Source organism: Triturus cristatus, chromosome 2_2 (assembly GCF_964204655.1).
Source record: "Triturus cristatus chromosome 2_2, aTriCri1.1, whole genome shotgun sequence".
Taxonomy (NCBI): Eukaryota; Metazoa; Chordata; class Amphibia; order Caudata; family Salamandridae; genus Triturus; species Triturus cristatus.
This window is the reverse complement of record NC_140582.1, coordinates 1,232,295,294-1,232,316,728: the sequence shown is the minus strand read 5'-3', so window position 1 is coordinate 1,232,316,728 and position 21,435 is coordinate 1,232,295,294. Positions and strand designations below refer to the sequence as shown.

At 51.3% G+C, this 21,435-nt stretch overlaps 1 protein-coding gene across 2 annotated transcripts in view; it reads left to right on the top strand.

Moving 5' to 3' along the window:
- The first annotated feature begins 6,034 nt into the window (after positions 1 to 6,034).
- The window catches only part of LOC146863467 (T-cell leukemia homeobox protein 2-like), a 186,359-nt gene continuing 170,958 nt past the window's right edge, over positions 6,035 to 21,435 (top strand). For both annotated transcript variants that reach the window (XM_085642892.1, XM_085642891.1), the window contains exon 1: positions 6,035 to 10,362. In XM_085642892.1, coding sequence (XP_085499018.1) covers positions 9,909 to 10,362 — 454 coding nt within the window. In that variant the 5' untranslated portion in view covers positions 6,035 to 9,908. The remainder of the gene's footprint in view (positions 10,363 to 21,435) is intronic.

The window sequence follows — 21,435 nt, the reverse complement described above, 5'->3', positions numbered from 1 at the left end:
CAGAGAGAGGAGAAGACAGTGGCGGTGCGTCCATTGGGGGCGTTGGGGCGTAGCCCCCCCACCCGTAGGTCCCTCGGCGTTTCTAAACTTAAGTAAACTGAATCAGTTTACTTAAGTTCAAAGACGCCGAGGGAGAACCAACTGACAATCTTGTCAGTCAGCATGACGTCAGACCGCCCACCCCCTTCAGAGTCTGAAGTGGGTGGGCGGTCCGGCGTCATGTTGACTGACATGATTGTCAGACCAGGGGCAACAGGCAGCAGCACAAGTGCGCATGAGTGGGGAAGGTGAGCGAATTTTCACCCGTGCCCAGTCATGCGTACTTGTGTTTGCGCTGGCTTGCGCATGCGCATTAGGAGCCCCTCGGTCTCCTAAAGGGCAGGCGGCGGGCGGAGCGTAAGCTGTGCCCTCAGCCAATCCTGGCGCTGCTGGCAGCGCCAGGATTGGCTGAGAGGGGTTGGCAGGCCCCTCCAGTGCCGTTCGTGAAGGCGCCAAGGGGAGCAGAGGTCTGAGAGGTGGCGTGGACCGGCTGTAAGGTAAGTTTTTTGTTTTAATATTTCATTCCCCCGTGCGCGACACCCCCCCCCCCCTCCCCCCGCGAGCCGCGACTGTGGATTACTGGTAGTTGGCACATTCTGTAAACCGAAAGTGGGTGGTTGTGCCCGTGACTGATACTTGCAGTTTTTCAACCGTGCAGGTGACTGACATCATTTATTTGTACCTGGCTTGTAAAGTTGAGTGGGAGCAGTTGCACGTCTGTGCTTTGAAGGAGGGTGGTGGCAGGTGTACTTCCTAGGCCTGTGTGCTGATATGCGTTGCGCAGTTAGTTGGTGCGGCCGGCCCTTGCTGCAGACTGGCAGCAGTTGCACTGTCTGGGCCTGTGATTCACACGGGAGTCGGGCTGTGAGAGGTGTCCCATGTACTGCGTGAGGCCTAGGGGCGGCTCTAGTCATTCAGGGCAGCACAGGGCCCCGAAGACCAGCTCTGCTGAGAGAGTTGAGCACTGAAGACTGGCAAACCCACCCACCACTGGAGGAGTTCTGCTGCGTCGCACCTCAGGGCTGAGAGCAGAGAGATGGTAAGCTTTCAAACGGCACGAATGACATATACATAAGGTATGGGTCACTCTGACGGTGCCCAGTCGTGTGCGTGTTTTAACCGAGAATGAGTGAGAATGTGGCGCTACATGTGAACTATATAAAATAAGCATGGGATGGAAAGGAACTGCCGGTGTCCCTCCCCACCCTTTGTAATCTCAACTGCCCTTGGCTGCCTCAGCCAACATAACAGCCACACTTTGATCCACATCCGTTTAAACAAGGTGTCACTCCAGACTTTCTTTCCAAAGGGGCTACTTCCAATCCAGGAGGTTCATTGCTGTGTTTTATAATGCGTGCAGGTCTTAGGCCCTGGAGTGCTAGGCAAAAGAAATAAAAATAGAACTTGCCGTGTTTATCTGCTGCCACAGCAGTGCCAGTCAGATATCCATGGAAGCGGAGACAGCGGAATGAGTTGTACGTGTCGCATTTACAATATAATCTAGAGCGTGTTTTTTGCCAGTCTTGGAAATCTGTCTATTTTTGACTGAACTGCTGGAGCCCTGGTTAACTGGGCTCCAACATTTAGATGTAGGGGAAAGACGGGCAGGAAAGCGCCTAATAAATTCCGAAGGCAAAGAGCGCCGTGGGCTTTACATGCTGAATTTATCCTAGTACATGAACTTCTACATTTACAGAAAGAACAGATGATGCCTGAGAGTCTAAAAGGTTACAAGATGGGTATTAGGATAAGAGTAGAACCGTCACGAAGTACGGGAGTACTTTAATGTAGCGCTCTATCTGAAGTGATTGCAAATGGAAGGCATGCCTGTGCAAACTGCCGTTTTAAGCTTGGCGTGGAATGTATCTGTGGTGTCAAGTTTCACAATTTCCAAAGCTGTTTAAAGCATTTTGTTGGGTTTCACATCAGCATTTGTAAGAGGAGCAAATGCCTAGACTCTCTCACGCTGTCCAGATTGTGTACCCTGGCCTCTTCACTCTCCAAAACTCCCTCCCTCCGTGCTTCTAGGAAGGTTCTGCTATTCTGAGGGCAGGAGGGGGGCTTTGTTTATCTTTACATGTCATATGCTACGAGACAAATCATTTCTGACAATGTGATTGTTTGTGTGCTGGCAAACAGTAGCGTGGTCCATTAAATTCAGTTTCAGGCCTCTGCCTGCACAAGTTTATTCCATCAGGAGCTGAGCTCTGCAGTCTGCACTCAACTCTAGAAGGGAGGAAGTATCATCAGCTGCTCACCTTTGCACAGAAAGAAAGATGTGAGCCTTAAGGTAGTAAAGGTAAACTGGCCTCCCTCCCCTCAACTGGGTAGTAATGGACAGACATAACTGGGATATAATGCCCCCCACCCATTACAATCTTGGGCCCTGATCCTATTGTATGTGCTACACTATTGATTGCCAATGCACTGCTCCCACCCTAACCCCATGGGTGGATTACACGGTTTGGTGCTGTGGTGAATTCCATGTGACATTCATTATTATTTTATGGTTTATTATTAATTCATGTCATTCTATTCTCTTTTCAAGTATTTCTATTTTATTTTATGAGTTCTCATAATATAGCAATATTTATACATTCCTGGACACCATGTTTGTTCATTAAGTTTGCTCGCTTCGCTTGCTACATAAGTCATGCCCAACTTTTACGCCCTACCACTTTCAATTGTCACCAGCCGCCACTGGGAGAAGACAGAGAGAGGAGACGACAGAGAGAGGGACAGTAGAGCCACAGCGAGGCAGGAGATCCAGGGGAAACGAAAGAGAGCTCGGGCGACAGGGAGAAGGTAACAAAGTGTAAGAATAAGGGACGGAGACATCGAGAACGGAACAGAAAGACGGATTTACGACGGATACCGTGACAGAGAAGGAGAGAGAAAGGTGATGGAGCGGCCTGTGAGGGGTAGGAAGAGAGGAAAGGGAAAAAAACCGGAAGAAGCGAAACTTGGAAAGAGAGAAACGAAACACTCAGATTAGAAGGAAAGGAAGAGACGGCAGTAAAGGGAGTAAATGGATGCGTGAACGCCCTTTCCCCGTCCTTGTACCAGCGCCACGAGGCGGGCGCGCGGTAATTATAGCGCTGACTGTAGGGAGCAGAGATAGCACCGCAGTCTGCTCTGAGGCGGTAATTACACCCGCGCCACAGTGAAGTGTAATAAGACTGACCACCGTATGTGAGGTAACACCACCTGGTGCCGTTAGGAGGCGGTAAAAACACCAGCTCCACACTGAAGTGTAATGAGGCTGACCACCGTATGTGAGGTAACACCACCTGGTGCCGTTAGGAGGTGGTAAAAACACCCGCGCCACAGTGAAGTGTAATAAGGCTGACCACCGCATGTGAGGTAACACCTCCTGGTCCTGTTAGGAGGAGGGAATACCGCCTCGCCCTTTTAGCAGGCGGTAATAACGCCCCCCCCCCACAGTGAAAGTGTATTACCGCTGGTAGGAAGCGGTAATAATACCGCGCTCCACAGTAAAGTGTAATAACGCTGACCCCCGTACTGGAGGTAACACCGCCTCGGCAGGTTAGAAGGCGGCGGTAATATCACCGCACTCTGTAGTGAAAGTGTAATACCGCTTCACGCCGCACTTAAGGTAAGACCTCTCCCCTGTCAGGCAGCGTGATGGCGTTTTCGTATCATTTATTTTTAACGTGTGAGAGTCTATTTCAGACAAAATGTTTTTGGTGTTTCTTGCAACATCCATTTAAAGAGTTTCTTTTAGGTCAAAACGGGACCTCACGTGTGAGCAGTGGGAGGGGTCACAGAGATTATTTGCAGTAACATAAGAGATCTACTGCTGCTGTGTTACAATGTTGCAAACACGTCACTATCCCTGAACATCAGACTTTTACCAAAGAGGGCACGGAAGAGCTGAAACTAGATCATACAATCAAAGCTGTTCCGAACAGGGCCCAAACATACATTTGGCCCAGGGCCCCCCAAATCCTGAAAACGTCCTTGTGCGGGGGGAGGGGGGCTTGTGCACACCCCTATACACGTGTAACACGACCACCGCTGGCGTCTGCTCTAACGCTTCCTATCCTCACTCACACATTCACCGTCATGGCCTCCACTGCTACACATGCAACAAGCCCAGGTACCTCCAACCCCTCCCCACCACCCTTGGATCTGGAAACAAATACTTGTAAAACGTTCTCTCTCTCTTTCCTATGGTTGTAAAATAGTAATTTCCAGGAGTGGAGTCGGGGTTCCCCCGCACACTCCACGCAGCACCGGTGCTGAGCCCTCGGGCCTCTCATGAACGAGATGGGCACTGGACGGTACCTGCACCGGGTCCAAGCCGCTCCTGTCACTCACAGCCTCTCCCGCCTCTGACGTCAGAAACAAGAAGGAACTAGGGCGGGTCCTGCGGGTCAAGGGTGGCGGGGGCAGGTGCCTCTCTGACGTCAGAAAGAAGAAGGCAGGGGGTGGTGGAGGGGGGTCCTTCCGGGTCACGGGAGGGCAGGCGAGGTCAGATACAAGAAGGCGTCAGGGCGGGTCCGATGGGTCACAGCAGCGACAGCAAACCGGGGGGGGGGGGGGGGCGTTTATGGAGGTGCGCGGGGGGAGCGTTCTATGACCACTGTCATCATCATTGGTATTAATCTTCTTCTACTTCTTCCTCGTATTAATATTATTATTATCATCAGTAAGATCAATATTGTTGTTATTATTATTCCTATTATTATTATTACTATTTTTATTATTACTATTAATATTATTACTATTAATAGTATTACATTTGTTAATATTATTATTGCTGGTAGTGTTGTATGTTTTATTATTATTACTACTAATATTATTATATCTGTTATCATTCTTATTCTTATGGTTGTTTTTGTTATTATTATCATTACTACAGGTATTATTATATTGGGTAATATTACTATTATTACTACTGGTAATATTACATGTGTGAATATTATTACTGCTGCTAGTATTACTATATGTGTTATGATTATTATTATTAATGTTATGAGTTATTGACATGTTTGCAGTGTTATTGCATAATCTATCATTATAAAACGAACGCTGTTCCTGCTGATAGTGGCGTCAGAGATAACACAGCAGTATTGTTACATCATCAGTGGTCCCAGCAGCAGCGCTGGCGATAATAGCGCCGCAAGGACCGCTTCGGCTCTTGTCCTCATCGATACAAATGAATCCTCGATTCTCCGACTGATGCGGACTCATCGGCTGCATCCAGAACCCCTTCACCGCTCAGGCAGTGACGTCACGAAAGTTGAGGGGCCCCCTGCAAGGTACACAGAGGGGCCCCCCCCCGGATTTAATACGCAGCTCTCCGGTGTGAGTACAGTGCTGAGGGGGCACTGCAGGGGGCCTATGTTACGCCCCTGCGCAGTGGCGTAACGAAAGTGGTGCCCCCCCCTGCAAGGTACACAGAGGGGCCCCACCCCGGATTTAATCCTCAACTCTCCAGTGTGAGTACAGTGCTGAGGGGGCCCCCTTGCAGCTGGTGCCCCCCGCACGGCGGGGGATGCGGGGGCCTGAGTTACGCTCCTGCGCTCAGGCCTGCGTCTCCAGCTCTTTGTTTAGGTTTTTTCGTGACAGAACAGGGGTCCAATAAATGACACATTTGAGATTGAAAGAAATGCACAGTCCACAATTCCTACTTTAAAACTCTTGCAACGATAACGCCAAATTAATAAAGAAATCGCTTTGTCAGCACGAGCGACCCTCTCCCGATTCTATTTGCTGCCTTTACGTGATTTATTTGCAGGACAGGAGTAAGGGGGCTTTAGGAGAAAACTCGATTCCTTCTATGTGTTTATTCACTTCGTTTTAGCCCTTAGAATAAGGACGTTCCCTTTAAGAAGTCTAGCCACGCCCACTGGGTGTCACCAGCTGCCAATCAATGTTGAGGCTGGCCAACCAGAAGGAGGCAGCGTGAGTACGGGCAGAGCGAGCTCCGGCACCTCTAAGATCTGCTTCTAGGAGGGGCTCCTGCTGCTGGTGAGCACGGCGCGGGCTCTCCGGTGCCCATACATTAGAGGGCACCTGTGCTGGACCTGCAGAGGGCAAGAGCTAGAGAGTGTCCTTCACCAATCACACCTGCAGAGGGGAGAGGGCGACTGCTGGTGGGCACTGCACGGGCTCTCTGGTACCCGTACATTAGAGGGCCCCTCCTGGGCTTGCAGAGGGACAGGGAGAGAGAGTGCCCTTTGCCGGCCAGAGGGCGACTTCACTGCTGGATCTGTGGTTCTTTCCCTGGCAGGGACAATTTGTACCACCTGATGCCCAGGGCAGGAGCCCCCTTCACTTCCTGGATGTGTCAAGGGCAAGAGAGCTTTACCGCCACCTGGACATTGAATGCACCACAGCTGCCTGAGGCCCCAAGGGCAGTGGGGACATAGTCCTTGGGGCGTGGGCTCTGCCTGTGGTGGGCACATCCAGAACACCACAGGAAACAGGCTGGACCTGCAGAGGGTAAGAGAGCCCCCATTCACCGACTGGACCTGCAGAGGGTAAGAGGGGCCCTTCAGTGGCTGGACCTACAGAGAGTAAGAGGGGCCCTTCAGTGGCTGGACCTATAGAGAGTAAGAGGGGCCCTTCAGTGGCTGGACCTACAGAGAGTAAGAGGGGCCCTTCACTGGCTGGACCTGCAGAGGGTAGGAGGGGCCCTCCACTGGCTGGACTTCCTGGGGGCAAGAGAGACCCCATTCACTGGCTGGACCTACAAAGAGTGGAAGGGGCCCTTCACTGGCTGGACCTACAGAAAGTAAGACGGGCCCTTGACTGGCTAAACCTACAGAGAGCCCCTTCGCTGGCTGTACCTACAGAGGGTAAGAGGGGCCCCTTCACTGGCTAAACCTACAGAGAGTAAGAGGGCCCCTCCGCTGGCTGTATCGACAGAGAGTAAGGGGGCCCTCCACTGGCTGGACCTCCGGGGGGGCAAGACAAGACCTTTCACTGTCTGGACCTACAGGGAGTAAGAGAGACCCCAGTCACTGGCTGGATCTGCTGGGAACAAGAGAGGCCCTTCACTGGCGGGGCCTGCTGGGGGCAAGAACAGGAGGTCCACTCTCTGGCTGGACCTACAGAGAGTAAGAGGGGCCCTCCACTGGCTGGACCTGCAGAGTGTTAGAGGGGCCCTCCACTGGCTGGACCTGCAGAGTGTTAGAGGGGCCCTTCTGTGGCTGGGCCTGCAGAGTGTAAGAGGGGCCCTTCGCTGGCTTGACCTACAGAGGGTAAGAGGGGCCCTTCACTGGCTGGACCTGCAGAGTGTAAGAGGGGCCCTTCGCTGGCTTGACCTACAGAGGGTAAGAGGGGCCCTTTGCTGGCTTGACCTACAGAGGGTAAGAGGGGCCCTTCACTGGTTGGACCTGTAGAGTTTAAGAGGGGTCCTTCACTGGCTGGACCGGCAGAGTGTAACAGGGGTCTTTTGCTGGTTGGACCTCCTGGGGGCAAAGACAGGAGGTCCACTGTCTGGCTGGAGGTCCAGCGGCCTCGTTCAACAGCTGGGCACTCTGAGGGACGAGGACTCTTTCTACAGGTGCTTCTACAGTGCCCAGAGGGCAGGCTGAACCAGGAGGGGGTACATTATACCCCAGGGGATCTGATGCAACACTTAGTAACCTACTGGACCTGAGGTGGGGTTCGGAAAGGATCCTCTTCAGTGACTGGGCATTGATCAGAGAGAGGACTTCTTCTGCAGTGAGAACTTCTGAGGGACCAGCAGGGTACTGGCCACAGGAAGACGCTTTCAGATTAAGACCCTCTGAGGACGGGCATAGCAATATCCAGGAAAGGACTCATGTACCTTGAACCTCGGGGGGATCAGCAGGGAACTGGCCATGGAGAAACTCTTTCTCCACTAAGAACCTCCAAGGAACCAGCAGGGTACCGGCCAAAGGAGAGCTCATTCTGCACTGAAAACCTCTGACTGACCTTCCAGGGTGAAACAACATCTTCAGCACGGAGGGTCTGAAGCTCACGCACGGATCTTCTAAGGTGAGATAACATCTTCTTTAGCACTGAGGGTCTGAAGAACCACTGACTGATCTTCCATGGTGAGAGGACATCTTCAGCAATGAGGGTCTGAAGAACAACTGACTGACGTTACATGGTGAGAGGACATCTTCAGCAGTGAGGGTCTGAAGCACCCCTGACTGACCTTCCATGGTGAGAAGACATCTTCAGCAGTGAGGGTCTGAAGCACCACACACTGACCTTCCAAGGTGAGAATACATCTCACCACTGAGGGTCTGAAGCACCACAGACTAACCTTCCATGGTGAGAAGACATCTTCAGCAGTGAAGGTCTGAAGAACCACTGACTGACCTTCCAAGGTGGGAATACATCTCAGCACTGAGGGTCTGAAGCACCACAGACTGACCTTCCATGGTGAGAGGACATCTTAAGCAGTGAGGGTCTGAAGCACCACAGACTGACCTTCCATGGTGAGAGGCCATCTTCAGCAGTGAGGGTCTGAAGCACCGCAGACTGACCTTCCATGGTGAGAGGACATCTTCAGCGCTGAGGATCTGAAGAACCACTGACTGACCTTCCATGGTGAGAGGACATCTTTAGCAGTGAGGTCTGAAGATCCATTGACTGGCCTTGCATGGTGAGAGGACACCTTCAGCAGTGACGGTCCGAAGCACCACTGACTGGCCTTCCATGGTGAGAGGGCATCTTCAGCAGTGACGGTCTAAAGAACGACTGACTGACCTTCCAAGGTGAGAAGACATCTTCAGCACTGAGGGTCTGAAGCACCCCTGACTGACCTTCCAAGTTGAGAGGATACCTTCAGAAGCACAAGCAAGCGTTGTTAGAACCACTCGAGCCTAGGTCAATTCTTCGCCAGGGACTGAGCTCTCCTTCCTTCATTGTTGGATCTAAGAGGTCATTAAGCAAAGGTCAAGCTTTCACCAAGGAAGAGGAGGGCCTTCTAGGGTCCATCTCTCCTTCCTCCCTGGGTGGATCCTAGAGTTCAACAGACCAAGGTCTAACCTTCTCCAAGGAAGAGAAGGGTCTTCTAGGGGTCCATCCTTCCTTCCTAGTTGGGTCTTATGGTTCATCGGATCACGGTCTAGCCTTCACCAAGGTAGCGGAGGTTCTTCAAGGGTTCCGTGGATAAGGGGTCACTGAGCCTCTGGGCGCTCCGTCCACCTGGAGAACCTTCCTTCTGCCGTGATGTGTTTGAGGGACCACCCTGGTGTCTGATGACCCTTCCGGGTCAAGGAGACTTCTTCTGAAGTGATGGGACCCTTGAGGGAAAGAGGACGCCTCCTTCTGGGGGGACGTGAAGTCTACAAGGTGAAGGGAGGGAGAGGGGCCAAACATATTTCACATCATGTTTTCTTATGGTTAATATTTTTTTTTTAACATATTCAGCTTTTAAGACATTGCATAGTGCATAAGGGGATGTAGCAATCGCCAACGAGTCTCTGCATGAGGTTTGGGGTTCCCCCGCCTCGCCTTTTCTTTACCGTGGATGTATATATTGTGGGAAAGTTACCGGGGATGGACGCTTGACGTACCTGAATCTCCTGAAACAGCCTCCAGATGCCAAGGCGGGCTGGGCCGGACAGGGCACGCTCCTCTGTGGATTCTTTTGGGGTTCGGCTGCAGCGCCCACCGCCAGTCTTGAATGGGAGGGGAGATCAGTGCGCCCGCTGGTCACTCCTCGGATGACGAGCATAGCTCCTCGTCGCCTTCTTGTCCTGGATTGCTTCCATAGCGCCTAAACGCGTCGTCCGAGGAAGGCTGCAAGGGTATCCTTCCCCCCCTGACTGGATGTGTACAGATAACCGTGAGGAGGGGTCTCCAGGCAGGCGCGCCCCCACTTCACCCCCATCCGAGCCACACTCTGACCTGCCACCATGGACCACCCAGGGATGGAGCCCGAGGGGCAGCCCCAGGCCCACCACGAGCCCATCAGCTTCGGCATCGACCAGATCCTCAGCAGCTCCGAGCACCCAAGCAGCTGCATGGTCTCCGGCAGCAGGGGCGTTGACCACCCGGACTACCATGTGGCCACCAGCGTGTACACGGGCGGCTACAACAACGTCTACAACCCGGCCTGCTCCATGGCGGCCCTCCCCGGCTCCTACAACCTCAACATGAGCATGAACGTCAGCATGAACGTCAACGTGAACCAGGGGGGGCCGGGCGGGGGGGTCATCCGGGTGCCTGCCCACAGGCCCGTGCCGCCAGCGCCCCAGCCGCAGGGCATGCCCGCCGGGGTGCCCCCCATGGCCAGCATGAACAGTCTGCCCAGCCTCACCTTCCCCTGGATGGAGAGCAGCCGGCGGTTCGCCAAAGACAGACTCACAGGTGAGCGGGGCTGAGGGTACGTGAGTGAGTGGCATGGCACCGAGAGGCCACCGTAGCAGCCTCGGGGTGCTGGCACTTGCAGCCTTCTGTTGGCCAAGCCGAGCTCCAGGGTGTGAAGAGGAGAGATGTTTCTTTATGTAGCTTCGTACACGAGCACCCGTGCACAGTGCACCCTCGTGTGCACAAATGACAAGTGTGAAACTGGGCACATGAGCAGTGTTCGTCCACGCACAGGGCACCCATGTAAAGTGCGTTGAGGTAAAGTGCGGGATGCGGTGTACAGTACACTCATGTAAAGTGCGGGATGCGGTGCACGAGCAGCGCATGCGCCGTGTAACGAGTGAGGCCAGGTGTACGAGGCGTGTGCCCCATCTAAAGTGTGGTATTTGGCATAAAAGACCTGGTCACCCAGGTACAATGTATCCAGGTAAAGTGCTTTTATGTAAAGTGCGGGATGCGGTGCACGAGCAGCGCATGCACCGTGTAACGAGTGAGGCCAGGTGTACGAGGCGTGTGTGTGCCCCATCTAAAGTGTGGTATTTGGCATAAAAGACCTGGTCACCCAGGTACAATGTATCCAGGTAAAGTGCTTTTATGTAAAGTGCGGGATGCGGTGCACGAGCAGCGCATGCGCCGTGTAACGAGTGAGGCCGGGTGTACGAGGCTTGTGCCCCATCTAAAGTGTGGTATTTGGCATAAAAGACCTGGTCACCCAGGTACAATGTATCCAGGTAAAGTGCTTTCATGTAAAGTGCGGGATGCGGTGCACGAGCAGCGCATGCGCCGTGTAACGAGTGAGGCCAGGTGTACGAGGCGTGTGTGTGCCCCATCTAAAGTGTGGTATTTGGCATAAAAGACCTGGTCACCCAGGTACAATGTATCCAGGTAAAGTGCTTTCATGTAAAGTGCGGGATGCGGTGCACGAGCAGCGCATGCGCCGTGTAACGAGTGAGGCCAGGTGTACGAGGCGTGTGTGTGCCCCATCTAAAGTGTGGTATTTGGCATTAAAGACCTGGTCACCCAGGTACAATGTATCCAGGTAAAGTGCTTTCATGTAAAGTGCGGGATGCGATGCACGAGCAGCGCATGCGCCGTGTAACGAGTGAGGCCAGGTGTACGAGGCGTGTGCCCCATCTAAAGTGTGGTATTTGGCATAAAAGACTTGGTCACCCAGGTACAATGTATCCAGGTAAAGTGCTTTTATGTAAAGCGCGGTATGTGGATTACAAACAGGGGGATTTATTGACAAGCCCCCTGCGCCGCCGGCAGGTCACCTTTTCCCATATTATTATGACGCACCGGCGGCGCAAGGGGCTTGTAAGTAAGGGGGTCTTTTCCATGTAATGTTTGGTGCTCTGTAAACACACAGGGGCATATTTACAATGAAATGGCGCAGCCCGCAAGCAATGCAGCTGCGCCGGGCTCCATCATTCCAAAAATGCAGGGATGCGCTGCGTTTACAAGATCACGGGCACCCCATTCTCTCCCCTGTGCCCTGGGCACCAACGCAGCCATGGGGCGAGGGAGCCTGCGTTGCAGCGGTGATTGTTGCACAACAACGATCCTGAGTGGCATTTTTCTCCTTCTAAGTGTGCCGCAAAATGCATTAAAAAAGCGAGGCTCCGATGGCGTTCGGGCCTTATAAATATGCCCCACAGTGTGAGCACCGTTTAAAGTGCGGGACTCGGTAAACACACGGAACATGTTTACAAGCCCTTTGTGCCAACGGAGCGTCACTTTTTCTGATGCTCCGGTGGTGCTGTGTACTGGCCCATGTTTACAAGGCCGTGTAAAGACAACCTGCGCGGCTCTACACGGACTTGTAAATATGGCACTCTTTCACCAGTGCTCTGCGTCAAAGAGACGTGTCATGCATGGGCGGCGCAACCAGGAGAAATAATTTTATTTCTCCTCGTTTTTTGCTCTTTCCATGTGCGCTGCATTCTGCAGCACACACGGAAGGAGTAACACCCTGTTAATGATTGTTTTTTTGGAGGAAGGTGCCCCTTCCTGCGCAACAACAATCATCCCTGCAACGCAGGCACCCTTGCACCATAACGCAGGCACCCTTGCACCATAACGCAGGCACCCTTGCACCATAACACAGGTACCCTCGCACCATAACGCAGGCACCCTCGCACCATAACGCAGGCACCCTTGCACCATAACACAGGCACCCTCGCACCATTACGCAGGCACCCTCGCACCATAACGCAGGCACCCTTGCACCATAACACAGGCACCCTCGCACCATAACGCAGGCACCCTCGCACCATAACGCAGGCACCCTTGCACCATAACGCAGGCACCCTCGCACCATAACGCAGGCACCCTCGCATGGTGCGAGGGTGCCTGTGCCATTCCAGGGTGCCTGTGTTGGCGCACGGCTGCTGTTTTAGCGCCATCATAGGGGAGAGCACAGGTGTGCACCGCAATCTTGTAAATACGGCGCACCCCTGCATTATTATTTCAAATGATGTCGCTTGGCACAGATACATTTCCTGTGGCGCCCCCTGTGCCATTTTATTATAAATATGCCCCAGAGTGCGTGCACCATGTAAAGTGCAGTAGGCGGCACTTGAGCAGCGTTTCCGTTATCTAAAGTGAGGTATTCACTATGAAAGCAGCGTGTACCCCACCTGATGTGTGACATTATGTACACGTGCAGCGTCTACGTCATCAAAATGTGATACAGGCAGACAGTGTGTACACCATGTAAAGTGCGGTATTTTGTATTCGAACAGTGTAACCATCTAAAGTGCTGTAGCCATATGTGAGAGCGTGTGCATCATATAAAGTGCGATGTTCACTACACACGCAGGTACATGTGTGCACCATTTAAAGTGCAGGAGCCGGTATTGCAGCATCGTGTGCATCATATAAAGAGCAGTGGCCGGTATCCGAACAGTGTAACCATCGAAAGTGCTGTAGCCGTATGTGAGAGCGTTACATCATACAAAGTGCATGTTCACTATCCATGCATGTAGATGTGTGCACCATTTAAAGTGCAGAAGCCGGTATTGGAACAGCGTGTGCATCATATAAGTGAGCAGAGCGTCGAGCGTCCGTGCTGAGAAGCACTTTCTCCCGTTTACATTTTTTGTTTACCGGAGGGACGTTTCTACACTGAATACTTACGCAACACTAGTACGGATTACCTGTGCTAACGTTTATTTTGCTAATTTGCACAAATTGGCTCACTATTGGTGATTGGCGGCCTATGAGAGATTGGCCGACCTTCCGCATTGATAAGCACTTTGTCCGTTCTACGGACCGGGGCTTGTTGACTCTTTCCGCTGCACGTGTCGGGACTACCTCTGTTGGCGTTGGTTCTTAACTTGGAGTGGGGCTCAGTCCAACGCAACCAGCGGACGGCTTGGTGCTCGGACATTGGTGTTAAATTATACTTTACCTACGAGCTACGCAAACAATTTCCCCCTGATGTTGAGCGCTTTACAATTCTTGTGTTTTTTTTCCAACAATGTGGTTGTAAAACGTGCGGACGAATTATCGAATAGTTGACGTCTTTTTTATTATTATTTCATAATGTAATAGTTTTAACTGCCCGCCTAAAAAAAATGTGAGCTTCAGAGCTCAATTAGTAAAATAAATACATAAATGAATACGCACACATATAATTATAAAGCGCCGTAGTCAGTACGTGCACAACATCTGAAGTGAGGTAGTCGCTATACAAGCAGCGTGTGCACCGTCTAAAGCATGGTGCACGAGCAGCGTGTGCACCGTCTAAAGCATGGTGCACGAGCAGCGTGAGACCCAGGTGTGCTCGGAATAGAAACAACAGCCCACAATTCACCCGTGCTCGTGCACAAGTGCACACAGCTGCGCCTGTGCCCACCTGGCACACACAGTTTCACGAGCCACCCTGCTCAATGCCCACGTCCCAAGGGGTGTTTTCCCGCAGCTCCCTGTCACACTGCTTACTCGGCCTTTTAAACATGAACACTAGGATGGCGAGGGTGCTCGAAACCGCCCCCCCCCCACCCTCTCACCCCCAACTGAAACTTTCTCCACAGGCTCAGCTTTTCTCTGAAGGTCTTTCTACTACTGGGTTTTCACAATGTCTTTCCACTTTTTTTATAACCACCTGTCCCACGTTTGCTGTTTCCTTTACACTTTACCCAGCTTCAACTCAGAATAACTTTTTTTATCTTTACCAGTTTCCCTTTGTTTTTCCTCCATCATTCTTCTGTATTTTGGAATGCCTACCTTTATCGTTTGTAGCTCTTCTTTGTCTGTTTTATTCTTTCCACATCCCATTCTCGGATTAGTTTGCTTTCCTATTACGCTATTATTTGCCCATTTTTTATTTATTTCCTCTTTTTCGTTTATTTTTTCTTCTTTTTTCCACTGCCTCGTTTCTGTTTTCTTTCCTCATCCCTACTATTTATTTCTCCCTACCCTCTTTACTTCACTTTTAATTATTATCTTCCCACTGCGTGTTTACGCGTTCCTCCTTTGTTTTTCTTGTATTTAGTGGCCTTTTGTTAATTTTCTCTTGTCTTCTGTTTATTTTAATTTTTTTTTCTCTTGTATTTATCCTGCCCACTTTTCCTTATTTTACGTTCTATACTGTGCCTCTGTCATGCTTTCTCTTCTATTCCTATTTCTTCTTCTTTGTTTCCTTTTTACGTACTGTCCTCTCCGTTTTTAAATGCTCTTTATTTCTACCTAATTTCATCATTTCTCTTAGATCCCCTCTTCCCTCTGTTCATACTTTTTCGGTTTGATGCGCTCCTCTCGCGTCGGTGTGTTTACTCTTCCTCTAGTTATAGCTCTTTTATTCCCGCTTCCTTCCATGCCTTTCCGTCTTCTTCATTTCTGTTTATGTTCTCCTCTCTTCGCCTCTTCTATTAATTTCCCTCCCTTTTATTTCTTTTCATCTTCTAAATATTTTCGATTCCTCTATGTGTTTCTTTTCTAATTCCTGTTTCATTCTGTGTATTTCCTCTCCTCTGCTTTTATCACTTTCTCTCCTCTTTCCTTCTGTTTTAATGACCCTTTCTTTTCTATTGCCTTCTTCCATTCTGTTTTTTTCCTTCCATTACAATTTGGCTCTTCTCTTCGTCTCTGTACATTTGCTCCCGTCTTTTTATTTCATTTTTATTTACGTTACGTTTTACAAGGACACGCTTCCGTCATTTGATCTCGGCAGAAGTCCAACTCTTTGTGAATTTTTTGAAATGCAGCTCTTAAAGCTGAACCCCCCTGGGCTGTACTGTGCGCGCACCGGGCCCCGCCTGCCCCCACCCTTGTGTGCTGTGAACAGACGGCTCCGCGGACCCCGCTTTGGCGTTCATTCCACGGTTCAATAGTGAAGTATTCATATCGGTGCACAAGCGTTCACACTCATTCTACCCGAATTGTGTTTTTTTTTTTGTTTTTCAGCCGCGACAGGGCTGGGAGGGGTGTGGGGGCGGGGCTGGGGGCTCTACGTGTAAAACTTCGCTTACAAGCTACAGAGGGAAATAAAACATTTTAAAACAAAACCGTCCCTATACTTTATTTTTACTACTCAAATGCTCAGTTATCGGCTGTTTTGCCAAGTTGTGCTCAGGAATGAATCGCGATAAATGGTGTTTTGTATGGAAAATGGTGACCTTTGTGAGCCCCCTTCCATGCCAGAGGGAGCATTGATATAAATAAGTATAAACTTGCGCTTTACGCTTTCTTTAAAACCTTCAGCGGGTAATTCCAGATTTTAGCGCCACGATCTACCACCCGATTCGTGCGACGGAAACGCAAGTTCGGCAATGAAACTGCCTGGGTCGTCTGCCCTTTTATCCAAATTCAGTGGGGTTTGTTTAGAGGGAGTGAAATGTATCACTTTAAGCCGCCAAGATGGACAGGAGAAGTGTAAGTAAAGCCGTTTGCTAAGCGCCAAGAGCCCCTTCCTTTCGAGTTGTGAGCTACATTCGCGGTCATTATTATTTTCAATATTATCAAGCGGGGATGCGCGCGCACAAAAGGCATTCACAGGGCAGCCACGCGCGACGCGACAATTGGACGGAGTAACACGTGAATAACAATATTCATATATGTACACATGGGCACGTGTGTCTGGATATTTGAGGCCTCCTTCGCAGGATCGCAAACACGTTAACCCGTGTGATCTTGTGCCTGCGCGTTCCCGGCGTCAGGCAGCGCTTTGAAAGTAAGACCCCTGCGCTGCCTTCGGGCACGTTCGTCCCTGTCAGCATTTTCTTTTCTTTTTCTGTCTCTATATCTTGAGTTTATTCTGCTATTTCCTCTCCCTGCAAGCCATTTGTGGAATTTCCGTAAATTGAAATTCGTTAATATTCCAACGAGACAGCTCCCTGACCGGGGCAGTGGCTGCAGTGGCTAGCATAGAAGCTGCCTGTCGAGCCTTTTCGTCCCGTCTTGGCCGGGCCAGCCCAGCCCTTTATCCTTCTAAGGTTGAGTGCCCGAGTCCCATTATTCATAAAATTCACAGATAAAATGTTTAGAAGCAACTCGTTTGAAAGCGCCGAGCGCTTCACTTTGGCAACGTTATTATGCGTTTTTAGCTGCAGATTTTGAAAAAAGGTCAAATGTAAAATGTTTGTTCTGTTGAAAATCACATGTTCACGCCGGTCACCTTGATGTCACGTGGTTTCCACACATAGATATATTTAGTATAAACTCACGGGGCCTCATTTACAAAAAAATGGCGCAGGGCAGCGCCGCAAGTCACCTTGCTTCACTGGCCGATGCCAATTTGAAAGGGCGGGAATGCACCGTATTTACAAGATACAGCGCATCGCTGTCCGTTCAGCCAGCGCCGGGCACGAGGAAGAGTCAGTCACCCTCCTGCACAAAACCAATCCTCGGAGGATGCAGGACTCATGGAAAGAGGAGAAAACAAGGAGAAATGAAAACATGGCTCCTCAATACGCCTGCTCTGAGGAGGCGTACGGTGCACTGCACTAGGTTTACGTGTCTGTAAATCTGAGGAAACATGAAAATCCATGGGTGTTGTAACACCCACATATACGTCTGATAGAACACCTCCTTGACGCAGAGTACGGCAACGCACCGCAGGGTGGCTTTGCGTCGCCTCATTGATATGATTGAGAGGCCTGCGCCACAGGAGCGTAAAAAAACAGTGACGCTCTGGTGGCGCGGCCTCTTGTAAATAAGCCCCAAGGTGTGCCTCTGAGCACAGATCGTATATGGGACAGCTTGCCCACGTCCTCTGGCCGCAGCACTTCAATGACGCATTGTGTAACCCTGGATATTTTGTGCCTGTCCAGATGCGTGTGTGTTTGCTGCACGCAGCCCGGGTGCTTGTGCGGTGTACTTGCTCCCTTTTAATAGTAAATAATTTGTCCTCATGCTTTGCGCCTCTTTGCACCAGGGGTGCATCCGTCACAATTTTCAAATCAGTCTTATGTAAAAATGTCCAAACAAACCCCGCAGAGTGCTGTTTAGTGTCGGTCCAGGCCCCAGTGACACGTGCTTCCCCCCATCATCCCCTGGTTCTGTAATCCAGTCTCAGCCGGTTTCCAGGCTCCCACTGCTCTGTGTCTAGCTTCCGGTGATTGACAGGCTTCTGATACTAAAAAATATACTCTGTACAGTGTCCTGCTGCTTCTAAAGCTGCACTACGTCTGAGAAAAGATTAAATACATTCCTTTAGGGGTTCTGTGAGTTGGATTGGGGGATGACGTGGGAAGTGGGATCCCGATCCCCGCCAGGACTCCTCTGCACTCCAGAAGTGGGATCCCGATCCCCACCAGCACTCCCGTGCACTCAGAAGTAGGATCCCAATCCCCGCCAGGACTCCTCTGCGCTCCAGAAGTGGGATCCCGATCCCCACAAGGACTCCCGTGTGCTTCAGAAGTAGGATCCCGATCCCTGCCAGGACTCCTCTGCGCTCCAGAAGTGGGATCCCGATCCCTGCCAGGACTCCAGTGTGCTCCAGAAGTGGGATCCCGATCCCCGCCAGGACTCCTCTGCGCTCCAGAAGTGGGATCCCGATCCCCACCAGGACTCCCGTGTGCTCCAGAAGTGGGATCCCGATCCCTGCCAGGACTCCTCTGCGCTGCAGAAGTGGTATCCCGATCCCCACCAGCACTCCAGTGCACTCAGAAGTAGGATCCCGATCCCCACCAGGACTCCCCTGCGCTCCAGAAGTGGGATCCCGATCCCTGCCAAGACTCCCGTGTGCTCCAGAAGTGGGATCCCGATCCCCACAAGGACTCCCTTGTGCTCCAGAAGTGGGATCCCGATCCCCGCCAGGACTCCCGTGTGCTTCAGAAGTAGGATCCCGATCTCTGCCAGGACTCCTCTGCACTCCAGAAGTGGGATCCCGATCCCCACCAGGACTCCAGTGTGCTCCAGAAGTGGGATCCCGATCCCCGCCAGGACTCCTCTGCGCTCCAGAAGTGGGATCTCGATCCCCGCCAGGACTCCTGTGTGCACCAGAAGTGGGATCCCGATCCCCGCCAGGACTCCTCTGCGCTCCAGAAGTGGGATCCCGATCCCCACAAGGACTCCCGTGTGCTTCAGAAGTAGGATCCCGATCCCTGCCAGGACTCCTCTGCGCTCCAGAAGTGGGATCCCGATCCCCAACAGGACTCCAGTGTGCTCGAGAAGTGGGATCCCGATCCCCGCCAGGACTCCTCTGCGCTCCAGAAGTGGGATCTCGATCCCCGCCAGGACTCCTCTGCGCTCCACAAGTGGGATCCCGATCCCCACAAGGACTCCCGTGTGCTTCAGAAGTAGGATCCCGATCCCTGCCAGGACTCCTCTGCGCTCCAGAAGTGGGATCCCGATCCCCAACAGGACTCCAGTGTGCTCGAGAAGTGGGATCCCGATCCCCGCCAGGACTCCTCTGCGCTCCAGAAGTGGGATCTCGATCCCCGCCAGGACTCTCGTGTGCACCAGAAGTGGGATCCCGATCCCCGCCAGGACTCCTCTGCGCTCCAGAAGTGGGATCCCGATCCCCGCCAGGACTCCTCTGCGCTCCACAAGTGGGATCCCGATCTTTGCCAGGACTCCTCTGCGCTCCAGAAGTGGGTTCCCGATCCCGCCAGGACTCCTCTGCGCTCCAGAAGTGGGATCCCGATCCCGCCAGGACTCCTCTGCGCTCCAGAAGTGGGATCCCGATCCCCGCCAGGACTCCAGAAGTCGGATTGCCAGTTTGCATCGTTCCTTCCTCATCTCTAAAACCAAATGAACACAGCACGCCTGACACTCTTCACGGGTCACATCAAGTGAAGGCAATAAAATTAGCAAAGTATGTACTTTTTACAAAAAAAACATATACAAGTTTGAACATTTTGGCGAGATATAAAAAAAAAAGTGCTCTTGTTAAGCTGATCCATGTTGACAAAGACCCTGCAGAGGCGGTCGTCCGGCTCGTTCAGTCTCTATTCTGTCTCCAACACCAGGACCTTAATGATGTTTTGTTAAAGTCTTTTTGTGATTTTTTAACACTACCTCAATTCTGTATTTTCTATACTTTCTTGACTTTATCGTATTAAGACAGTTCTGTTCCATATGAATCCCCACATGTGCTTCGAGTAAACGTACTCACATAATATGCAAAGCGCTCTGATACCGTTGCGTCTAGTCAGCGCGGCATAAAACAAAAAGAAAAGAACATATGAAAGGGTAAGCTTTTGTTGCGCAATCTGCCCCAACATATTGTTCAAAGACTCATTTCTGGACAAGCTTTCAGTTTGTGGATATTTCCCATCAAGCAAACATCCCTGAAAGTGACACTTTTTGCTTCTTTATAACGTTGCCTATGTCAACATCCTCAAGAGCCATCATCATTGTGTATACCTCTGGTCTCAAGTCATCCATGACGTTTTGCCCCAGTTAGCTCTGAATATCACCGAATATCTTAAAATGTCTGTTGTGAGCGGCGGGGGGGAACCTGAGTCCTCTGAGGGGTATCAGAAACTAAGTCAGGCAGTAAAAGCTGAGCCCCCTACATTATCCCCGGACAGATTTTGGTAGGTAAAATCGATCAAAATTTATTGAGGGAAAATCTGAGTTAGGAAAATACAACGTGCAAAATTCAATGCAAGAAATACCAGTCCTGCACGCTATACCTCTTTTTCCATGAGAAAACTCGGAAGAGGTCTTCCCTGTGTACGGTAATACTGGGTTTTGTGTATATGTTGTGTTTTATTATGCAGATTTGTAGAGCGCACCATCGCCCGGGAGAGTATCCTGGAACTGAGGAGGTGACACGAACCTAGGCCTAATGGGACTACTCGAAACACCAGGTCCTCAGCTTCTTGCAGAGTTCAAGAAGTGGGGAGGAGGCTCTGATGTGTCAAGACCAGTCATTCCACACTTGAAGAGCGTTGTAGTAGAAGGCTCGACCACCAGATCTGGTTACCGCATGCATGGTATTTGTGCAAGTAGGAGTCCAGACTAGCAGAGGTGTCTGGAAGGTTTGTGAAAGCAGATGCGAGGGTTGAGGTATGCTGGGCCACGGTTATGCAGTGCCTTGAGAGTGTGCGTGATGAGTTGGAATTGTTCTCCTCTGTGAATGGGAGCCAGTGGTGCTCCTTCAGGTGTGGTGTGATGTGAGTGTGGTGTGGGACGCGGAGAGTGTGAATGGGGAGCCAGTGGCGCTCCTTCGGGTGTGGTGTGAGGTGAGTGCCATGTGCGCGGTTAAGAGTGATTCTGGCCTCCGAGTTCTGAATTGTCTGCAACCTTCTGGTGAGTGTTTTGGTTTTCGTGGTATGGGGGTGTTTATCAGGTGCGATAAATATATTAAGGTTTCAAATGCACCCTATTGGCTCCACAAGGAAGGGAATTTTCCATGAGCGCACCACTCCTTAGGAGGTGTGTCGGGGAACAAAATTAGGCTTGAGGTGGACAGGGTCCCTCCCCACCGCATTGCAACAATGCTTTGGACAAAGTGGTAGGCAGGATCTCACCTCCAGGAACACCAGTGAATTAGGGTCAGTTGCTTCTGCCCTTAACACTTTTGGCATGGATGACGCAAACTGCATGACAGTCATGATGTCATCACCCGGCTGAAACGTTCAATATGGCACCTTTTGTAAGGTGATGCCGTCATGAACT